We start from the raw sequence: 11,217 nt of genomic DNA, 5'->3' as shown, positions 1-11,217 counted from the left end.
CAACCACGGATTAGTTTGTTGGGAATATGATCAATTTACCGAATGATTTTATTGACAGAAATACTAGATAAAACATGACTAGTATAGCAGTGATAAAACAAGCCATGCGATTTGACAAAGAGAAGGTAAACAACATCTTCATATATGAACCATAACTAAACATATCTAGAGCAGACAGTATAGCATGTTGCATATATGAAATATAGTCTAACATATCTAGGGCAAATACTAGAACAAGGAACTGTAGCAGGACCTCCAATAGAAAGAGGAAGAACACGTACAGGACAGCAACAGCAGAAGCGCTGGACTTGGGGTCAGTATCCTCGCCAGCCATGTCGTCGAGGAGGTCGTGGACGTCGGGGAAGAAGTCATCGTCGGGGAAGTAGTCGTCAGAGTCCGGGGTGTCCGTGACGAAGAAGTCCGTAGTTCCGCGAAGTGCTCCCCCAAAACCTTATCATCCTTCTCCCGTGCAGGACTCAAAAGGTGCGGTTTTGGAGGCCTACTGTCCCGACCTGCGGTGCATGCCGCAAGCCGGGATGGGGAAGATCATAGCAGTAGCTTAGTGGTCGGGAACTCTGAGGCGGGAGGGTTGTGTTGTTCTGGTGCGTCTCTCTCAGAAGAGCGACCTCCCTTTTATAGGCGCAAGAGAAGGAGGCGAGAGGGCTGCACCATTCGCATTCGAACTCCACTTTCGCAAAAAATCTCTTCAGCTTCCGTGTGACCTTTCGTATACTAGTCGTGTGTGGCAAAAATTTAGACATCGGCTCATTCCGCGCCGCAGCGCCGGCGGGCGGCGGAGGAGGAGCGCGTGTGGACGTCCCTCTTATTCTCATGCTCATACAAGTGGGGAAAGAACCTCCCTTATAAAAAGGTACAACTCCCTCTAAACTAGCAATGTGGGACTAAACTTTAGTTCCACCTCTTGCCTTTCATGAATGGGCTGCATGGGCCTCTAGGACTTATTAGGAATTTCTGAAACTGCTATTGGACTAGGCTCAAAATAAACAAAATTCCAGCATGGTTCACTCATTTTTAGTTGTACTCCCTCCGTCCAAAAATACTTGTCATCAAAATGAACAAAAAGGGATGTATCTAAAACTAAAATACATCTAGATGCATCCCCTTTTATTCAGTTTGATGACAAGTATTTCCGGACGGAGGGAGTATATGGCAATATTTTAGCTAACCATTCAGCATAACGATTTGTTTCTTCTGTGTAGGCATGAGCATCAAGTACGTCAGTTACTTACGTTTGCATCAAGTCTATGGCTTACATATGCGCTTGCGTCTATGGCAATAGAGAAGATCGAGACAAACAGCGACGATTGTAGGACCTCCTGGCTCCTGTGCATATAGTAGGATCGACAAGATGAGGCCCTCGTATTTTGCGTGCATGCGAATCGTAAAGGGAAAATTCTGGTTGTACCCCATACCATTGTACACTCTATCCTCCCCGTTCATTTTTGCATCAAAATTTGTGCAAGCAATTTTTTTATTTCTCCCAAATAAAAGAACCTTTGAACTCGAAACTTTGCAGATCAATATCACACATGTACTACTATGTGCAAAAAAGTTTTTCGACTTTTTCGCGTAACATAATTGGTAAAATACGACTCATTCAGAATTTGAAATTTGAATAATTTATGTTTCATCAAAAAATCAAAAACGTTTTACACAATGAGATTCACTTGTGTATAGTTGACCGGTAAAGTTTCATGGTCAAATGATCTCTTGTTTCAAAGAAACAAAAAAGATAACTTTTTATATAAGAAGAGCATGAATCTTGACGCAAACTAGACAGACAAGGGTGCACCACTATTGGGATACAACAAATCAACACTTGATTGTAAATGAGTCAATTACACCGGCGGTGCCAGAACTTGACGCAACCGGTCACTTTGGTATTAGAACTTGTGGCATACATTGAACTAGTACAATAACTTGGTTCGGACGTGCAAATACGGTGCAAAATCATGTTTGATATGAAATCGATGCTGACTTGGCACGTGAGCATGGCGTGGGGCCTGTTGTCAGTTACTGTAAAGCAGACAGGAGGTCGTATGGCCTTTTTTTTTGTGCAAAACCCCCTTGGTTTTTTATTCCTTATAAAGAAATCTCCATCATAGCATCGTTGTCGTTTCGCCACCTATTGATTCTACGACTATCGCTACCGCTTAGTGATAAAGTAAAGCAATTACAGGGCGATTGCATTGCATACAATAAAGCGACAACCATATGGCTCCTGCCAGTTGCCGATAACTCGGTTACAAAACATGATCATCTCATACAATAAAATATAGAATCACGTCTTGACCATATCACATCACAACATGCCCTGCAAAAACAAGTTAGACGTCCTCTACTTTGTTGTTGCAAGTTTTACGTGGCTGCTACGGGCAGAGAAAGAACCGTTCTCACCTACGCATCAAAGACCACAACGATAGTTCGTCAAGTTAGTGCTGTTTTAACCTTCTCAAAGACCGGGCGTAGCCACACTCGGTTCAACTAAAGTTGGAGAAACTTACACCTGCCAGCCACCTATGTGCAAAGCACGTCGGTAGAACCAGTCTCGCGTAAGTGTACGCGTAATGTCGGTCCGGGCCGCTTCATCCAACAATGCCGCCGAACCAAAGTATGACATGCTGGTAAGCAGTATGACTTGTATCGCCCACAACTCACTTGTGTTCTACTCGTGCATATAACATCTACGCATGCATCAAACCAGGCTCGGATGCCACTGTTGGGGAACGTAGTAATTTCATAAAATTTCCTACGCACACGCAAGATCATGGTGATGCATAGCAACGAGAGGGGAGAGTGTTGTCCACATACCCTCGTAGACCGAAAGCGGAAGTGTTAGCACAACGCGGTTGATGTAGTCGTACGTCTTCACGATCTGACCGATCAAGTTCCGAACGCACGGCACCTCCGAGTTCAGCATACGTTCAGCTCGATGACGTCCCTCGAACTCCGATCCAGCCGAGCTTTGAGGGAGAGTTCCGTCAGCACGACGGCGTGGTGACAATAATGATGTTCTACCGACGCAGGGCTTCGCCTAAGCACCACTATGATATTATCGAGGTGGAATATGGTGGAGGGGGGCACCGCACACGGCTAATAGATCTCAAGGATCAATTGTTGTGTCTAGAGGTGCCCCCCATGCCCCCGTATATAAAGGAGCAAGGGGGGGGCGTCCAGGAGGAGGCGCGCCAGGGAGGAGTCCTACTCCCACCAGGAGTAGGACTCCCTCCTTTCCTTGTCCAAGTAGGAGAGGGGGAAGGAAGGGAAGAGAGGAGAGGAAGGAAAGGGGGGCGCCGGTCCCCTCCTTGTCCTATTCGAACTAGAGGGGGAGGGGGCACGCGGCCTGCCCTGGCCGCCCCTCCTCTGCTCCACTTTGGGCCCATGAGGCCCATTAACCCCCCCGGGGTTCCGGTAACCCCCCGGTACTCCGGTATACATCTGATAACCCTCGGAACCATTCCGGTGTCCGAATATAGTCGTCCAATATATCAATCTTTATGTCTTGACCATTTCGAGACTCCTCGTCATGTCCGTGATCACATCCGGGACTCCGAACTATCTTCGGTACATCAAAACATATAAACTCATAATATAACCATCATCTAACTTTAAGCGTGCGGACCCTACGGGTTCGAGAACTATGTAGACATGACCGAGACACGTCTCCGGTCAATAACCAATAGCAGAACATGGATGCTCATATTGTCTCCCACATATTCTACGAAGATTTTTATCGGTCAAACCGCATAACAACATATGTTGTTCCCTTTGTCATCGGTATGTTACTTGCCCGAGATTCGATCGTCGGTATCTCAATACCTAGTTCAATCTCGTTACCGGCAAGTCTCTTTACTCATTACGTAATGCATCATCCCGTAACTAACTCATTAGCTACATTGCTTGCAAGGCTTATAGTGATGTGCATTACCGAGAGGGCCCAGAGATACCTCTCCGACAATCAGAGTGACAAATCCTAATCTCGAAATACGCCAACTCAACATGTACCTTCGGAGACACCTGTAGAGCTCCTTTATAATCACCCAGTTACGTTGTGACGTTTAGTAGCACACAAAGTGTTCCTGCGCTAAACTGGAGTTGCATAATCTCATAGTTGTAGGAACATGTATAAGTCATGAAGAAAGCAATAGCAACATACTAAACGATCAAGTGCTAAGCTAACAGAATGGGTCAAGTCAATCACATCATTCTCCTAATGATGTGATCCCGTTAATCAAATGACAACTCATGTATATGGTTTAGGAAACACAACCATCTTTGATTAACGAGCTAGTCAAGTAGAGGCATACTGGTGACACTATGTTTGTCCATGTATTCACACATGTATTATGTTTCCGGTTAATACAATTTTAGCATGAATAATAAAATTTTATCATGATATAAGGAAATAAAAAATAACTTTATTATTGCCTATAGGGCATATTTCCTTCAGAGGCTTCTTCTCAATGGACTGAGTTGAAACATGTTGCGGATAATTTTACCTTGCCTAGAGATAAGGATAGGGCAAGGTGGAAGCTAAATCAGAAAGGTGATTTCAGAGTTAAAAACTTGTTTTGCACCTCAAATCCGGGTTACTTATGAATACAATATCATTTTGAACTTAAAGATATGAATGACGATTAAGATCTTTCTGTGGGCGATGTTAAAGTGTAGAATCCTGACTGAGATAATTTGGTGCAGAGAGGATGGGATGGTAATGAGTAGTGCCACTTATGTTGCAATAAAGATACAATGGATCACCTCTTTCTTTGGATGTAACATGACTAGATTAACTTAGCAGATTGATGCTTATGCTCTTGACTTAAATAGATGCCCCGAACACACATCTGCTATGGTTGGTGATTGGATACAATATTTTCCTAGATCCCAACATATACCCGTGCTCTGTGGAGGACCAACATTTTGTTGAACTATCTAGAAAACTAGAAACAAAGCTTGCTTTGATAAAAAAAATCCCTGTTGATCTTGTAGAGGAAATATATAGTAAATGTCATAGCATTAGCTACAAGGGTATGTTGCGGAAAATCCATGAGTAAAGAAGCATTGATGCTAGTGTGGAGACGATCAAACAGTCGGTGCAAGAGGCTTTCGCAAGAGGTGATGGCTAGATGACGAGGAGAAGAATTGTAGGATGATTTGCTAGATCAAGATGCTTGTTTGATAATATTATGTACTCAATTTGGGTGAAAAATTTTGAGGCCCCACCTTCGTGTCGTGCTTATGTTGCTAGGGCATTTCCAAATACTTTTCAGCTTATTTATTATGAGTTAGGATAGAGGAACTAGCCTTTTAGATTGGCTGATGCTGGTGATGTGCTGCAGATGGCAGCTTCTACTTTCTCTTCTTTCCTGTTTCAGTGTGTAAGGACCATGTTATGCTAGGGGTTTCTCTAATAGAAATCAATGAGGGAAGGCTCATAGGTTCATATTTAAAATACTAATTAAATCGGTTCGAACAACCAGTTAGGTAGTTTCGACAAAACTACTAATTATGTACCTTTAGCATGGCTTGTATATACTGTCGTAGAGCCACACAAGGAAAAAAACCAAAGATTCATTTGGAAGTCTATTTCGTTTCTTTTCCTAATAATAAAAGATGGAGGCTTTCATAGTTCTCCATACGTCATGTATTTATCACCGTTGATTTTATGGTAACCAATAAATATTGACGGTTGAGATTTGAAAGATGGATGGATCTGTTCCGATAAAAAAGCGATTGATCTTTCCTCAGGCACGACCTATCGATGGATGGATCCGTTCCCTCAAGAAAAAAAATCAATGTGAGTGATCTGTTCCTGCAAAAGACGCACGTCGATGGATCGGTCCGTTCCTGCAAAAGAAAAAGGAAATTTGATAATGTTTCTGAGGCGCACATGTTGTACACAACTTGAAAAACACCCTTGCTATGTTGCTACCAAAACAGACACGTCCAGCCCATATCGTATATGGTATACCACTATCAAAAGAGAGAGGAGGTAGAAACCATGGTGGGGACCAAGCCTCACGAGGAGGAGGAAAACGTGCGACTGTCGTCGACTGGGCGAGGGGTGCACTAGACTGGATCTCGGTGCTCACGTCCCCTCCCCGCATCGCCCTGTTGCTTCGCCGCCTTACTGCCGCGCATCGGCACCAGCCCGACACCTCTTTCATGGCTCGGAATCTTCTGCCCTCTAGGCTTTTCTTATTCAATCTGATCGTCTCTCCTTTGACCTATTTTGTTGTACGTGCAACTCGCGCTAGACCCGAGAGAGGCAAGGAAGGAGAGGTCGGTGACAAGAAGGACAGAGCGTAGGGGTTGGGGTGGATGAAGATGTCAGAGACGGTGGAGACGCCGTACTCGACGAGGCCGCCCCGTTGAATTTGATGGCCCTATGATGGCTGATAAACAGGGAGATGGTTTGCTCATGTATAAGAAACCGATGCATCATCGAGTGCCAACCATCGAGGATGACTCTGAGTACTAGCATCCTGTCTGTCCATACTAACTCGCCTGTCATGATCAGTGCCGCCTCCCTGTTCTCCACAGTCTCCGCTGCCACCACAGACCGTAAGAGCTGCCTACATCGCGACCATCAAGGTGTTTGCCCATTCTACAGTGCTGGTGGCGAGTGTGCGAGCGTGTTGCCTCCTGAACCAGATTTTCAAGGTGAGGTCTTACTATCAGCGTCATGAATATTTATTGCTCTCGATGCACATGTCCATGCAGTGCTTAACAAAAATCTGAGGATACACGCAATTGCAGGTTAGATAGAGCACAACAGCACACCGACGTTATCTTTTTGTGCGACTTTCTCAGTTTGTCTCATGATAGTTGGAGGATGGGTTTGGAGGATCTAAGCATCTAGATGGAAGATAAAGAACAACCTTCTCGAACTCACATACTCCAGTGTTGTTCTCCTAAAGACTTTGCTATTCTGGCATCTGGATGGGGGATAAAGAACAAGATTCATCATTAGTGCATGAAAGGCCTTGCCTGGTTGGGGCTGAACGGGGTCAGCTGTAGTGTATCACTGTATGCCACTTGACCGGTCATTGTACAACATAAATAATTCAAGTTTTTCGCAGATTCCTTGCCTGGTCGGGGCCGAACGAGATCTGCTGTAGTGTATCAGTGTAAGCAATTCTTGTGTGTGTTTTCTTGCACTTTTTGGTCATGATTCTACAATTCTCCTTACGGACTTGCTTATGGTATTCTTGATTTACTAGATCCAATGGTAAGCTATTCTCAGTTTTTATTAAGGCTTGGTCATGAATTGATGGAATGCTACAAAATAGGCTGAAGGTATTTGTAGTCTATCCTTTTACACTCTCCATCCTTCCAGGCATTTTGGTTTTACAATTCGATTTGCTCATGTGCATGATACTGCAATGCATACGTTTATTTGTTAAAGTAGTCCATGTTGTCTCTGTAAAGTGAGTTTTGTGCGTAAGCACACCGCATGAGAGGTCCTAGATAAACCACTTGATATTATAAGTGATTAGTTTATAGGAATTTCTAGGCAATGAAGAAGCTAAGAAGGTTGCTGACAAGGTGTTCCATTGATCTGACCTTTAAGCTTTGCTTTCTTACTTGGCAGTCTCTATTATCTATTGTGTGTTTAAGCGAAATGTTTAAATCCTTGGACACAATTAACAATGGGATAATTAGTCTTGAAAAAGTAAGGGTATGTTTACGCTTATTATGATTGGGAGCGGCATTTTAACAGGTGTAATCCCGTTGCAACGCACATGCATATGTGCTAGTATTTTTTTAAGTTTGTTACATTTCAAGAATAAAAATAAAATAGCAGAATGAGTCCTTACTTTTCAATTTGTAAATTTAAATGAGAAGATGGAGCTAATCCGGATCGGATCTCATTTCAGTTGATATGCCAACTTAATAAAACACTGTGCCAATAATAAAAAAACCACAGTAAGCTCAAACGAAAAGTACATCACATGCATGGTATACTTGTGTGGTTATTACTTTCTTTCCCACGCCTAGGATGAAAATCCTGACTCCTTTGATGGCTAGAATTAACCTTTATTTTATAGTGGCTACATACGGGTAACATAAATTTACTTAGAAGATTTTGTTCCGTTACATGCATGATTTTGGAACTAACCATAATTTCTCCTTCAGGCGCACAGTGAGTCCAAACACCTCTGTCATATCAATGTCTTTCCTCTCAACCCCTATTGGCAGTTCCCAGTCGAAATGGTACATCAAGTTTGCCAACATAAGCTCAACAGTCATGATTCCAAGGTTTATACCAGGGCATATCCTGCGTCCTGCCCCGAACGGCAAGAGTTTAAAATTACTCCCTACAAAGTTGACATGCACATCACGGCCTTCCTCTGTAAATCTTTCAGGTATGAATTCTTCACTTTCCTCCCATGAGCTAGAGTCTCTACCAATGGCCCATACATTGACAAAGACATGCGTCCCAGCAGGAATCATGTACCCATCGATGCTGCAGTCAGCCATGGCAAGGTGTGGAGCAAGTAAAGGTGCAACAGGATGAAATCGGAATGACTCCTTTAGGACTGCTCTTAGGTATGTCATACTGCTAATGTCGGCTTCATCAACAATTTCCTGTCCCTGGGGTACGATACTCCTTACCTCGTCTTGTAGCTTCCCAATCAGGCGGGGCCTCCTCATGAGCTCAGCCATTGTGAATTCGAGGGTGTTAGATGATGTGTCAGTTAAACCGAAAAATACATCCTGTGGATATCAATTAATTAGTACACTATAATAATTTTTATTTGTAATAATCTGGAAGGTATTATATTTACTTACGGTTAGGAGAGCTTTCATCTGCTCTCTTGTGAGACCATACTCGAGCTGAACAGACAAGAGAATATCGACGAAATTACTACCCTGGTTATCTAACACTGACTTGTCCTTGTTCTCATGATAATCGATCACCTTGTCCAGCAGATCGGCCCATCTATGCCTTAGTCTCTCAGCCTTTGCACGGACTGTCCTTTTAAGCAGTCCTACCCTAGACAATGTTGGGAAGTACTCCTCCACCTTGAACCCTCCTAGCAGCAGTGACGTATCATTGGTGAGGTCTTGGAACAACTTGCTCTGTCCTTCTTTTAGGAAGAATTCTCCGGACACGATGTGACATGCCATGTCATATGTGAATGTCTTGAGCAGCTCACTCATGTCCACCACACCAACGACTGCGGCGGCCTCATGAATCTTGGCCATCACCATGCTCACCTATGATGGCATGCACAATTGTTAGCAGAGGGCACAATGAAAGTGAATTTTATTTATTTTGTTTCTGACATGGTAAGTTTCTGAAAATGCTAAGAAGATTACCAACAAGGCTTGACAGTAGTAAATCATTGAATAAAAAGGGACGTCCTATCTGATGGTAACTGACATATTAACTAGAAAAAATCAAGCTCCCAATTTTTTTTAGAAATGTGGAATATCCTAACTAGTGGATGTTGTTTATTCATCAGTTAACTGGAGACCGTCTAAGCCCTGACCTCTCTTTTCTTGATTGTTGCTGGTGTTGAGTAGTATGAGCGTTTCCACGTTCCTATGTCTGATGGATTTTCAAGCCATGACCTTTCCTCTCGCAATTGCTAGGACCTCAGTGTGACAATTGGATTGAGTTGGTTTCGAGACGAGAGTAGTTTTCCAGCTCCCGGGTACCTAGGCACCCTCTATGAACATTAAAATCAAAACAAATAGGAAAAAATCTAAAACTTTGCAGAATCAAAGATGGTCAAACTTTGTAGGCGCTTGCCAGTTTTCATACCAAAAAACCATTCGAGGAGCTCTACACACGAAAAAGATCTCAGTGCTTGAAGTTTTGAGCATTTTTAGCACTGAAATCTGAAACTCGTTCATACACCTTTCTCTACATAATATTTTGGCATGAAAACTTGCAAGAACCTACAAAGTTTGATCATCTTTGATGTTACAAAGTTTCAGATTTTTTTTTTTTTGATTTTACTATTGGTAGACGGTGCCTAGGCACCGGGAGCTGTCACACCTTTCTATTTTGAGATTTCTTAATGAAGCACAAGCTATATTATTTACCCTCATGATCTATGGATAGCTTTTCTTTCAAATTATGTCCGACGGACCTGCACTACGCCGCCTTGTGGATAGACAGACCAGCCCATTTTCTAATTTTCTTCTGGTCAACTCGCCATCTAATTTTGATTTTTAACAATCCACAATTTTCTTCATCATCTTAAATATTAAGTTTTTTTGGTTTGGAAAGGATGAAGTTTATGCATTTTTCAATTTTATGTCTTCATAATGTGTTTCACGCCGAGATATTAAAAATAATTCTATCAAATGTGGTGTGGCGAAAACTAGAAAGTCATTGAAAGTTACCTCCTCCATGACGGCGCTGCGGAAAGACTGCACCTTTCTAACGCTCAGCATGTGGTTGGTGAGGAGCTTCCTTGCCTGCCGCCAGCCTTGGCCATATGGCGCAAAGCCGATGTTGGACGAGCCGTACATGAGGATGTCCGTGACCATGGAGTGTGGCCGTGATGCCAAGACATGGTCGTGCGTGCGCAGCACGGCCTCTGCGGCACGCGGCGACGATACGACGAGCGTTGGCACGGCGCCGAGACGGAGGAGCATCACGTCAGGGCCATACTTCCTGGCGAGGCTGCGGAGCGAGACGTGCGGGAGCGAGCCGAGGAGGCGCAGGTGGCCGATGATGGGCAGCGCCGGTGGTGATGGCGGGAGTCTGCCTGCAAGCTGTTGCCTTTTTCCTGTCTTCCAAGTGAACCAGTAATAAAACACAAACAAGAGGAAGAGCGGGAAGAGGAATAGAAACCATCCCGTCGGAAGCGTCTCTAGCATGACGAGATCTGCCATGGGAAGTTAATGTCTAGCACAGCACTTTCAGAAGCTATGCGGCGCAATTGTTCTTCTGAACCAGCTTAGTTTTATCATCGCAAACTCGATCAGTTGCTTATAAGCTAGCCAGGCAGAGTACTTGAAACGACAACCGCTGTGGGGTGCACTGAACTTGGAGCAATTAGTTAGGCGACAACGTAGCTTTCATTCTTAAAAACATACTGTACAAGGTAGTCTTTGGGTCTTGGTTACATGTTTTATGAACTTTCTGTGACCGCTCAAAAAAGAAAAAGTGGAAAATATAAGGGACCGGTTAGGGACAAGTTGGCTGAAAAAATAATTTGGGCACGTCCACTT

At 43.6% G+C, this 11,217-nt stretch overlaps 1 protein-coding gene across 1 annotated transcript; it reads right to left on the bottom strand.

Moving 5' to 3' along the window:
• Positions 1-7,905: 7,905 nt before the first annotated feature.
• On the bottom strand, positions 7,906-10,926 carry LOC147982895 (indole-2-monooxygenase-like). The gene is made up of 3 exons (XM_087539390.1): positions 10,384-10,926; positions 8,818-9,246; positions 7,906-8,742 (listed from the first exon to the last, which is right to left on the bottom strand). The coding sequence occupies exons 1-3, from the start codon at positions 10,876-10,878 to the stop codon at positions 8,119-8,121; spliced, it is 1,548 nt and encodes a 515-aa protein (XP_087395516.1). The 5' UTR covers positions 10,879-10,926; the 3' UTR covers positions 7,906-8,118.
• Positions 10,927-11,217: the final 291 nt, after the last annotated feature.

This window comes from Triticum urartu, chromosome 2A (genome assembly GCF_056163025.1).
Source record: "Triticum urartu cultivar PI428250 chromosome 2A, HENAU_Tu73, whole genome shotgun sequence".
Classification (NCBI taxonomy): domain Eukaryota; kingdom Viridiplantae; phylum Streptophyta; class Magnoliopsida; order Poales; family Poaceae; genus Triticum; species Triticum urartu.
The sequence above is the reverse complement of the archived record's forward strand: the minus strand, read 5'-3'. Positions and strand labels throughout refer to the sequence as shown.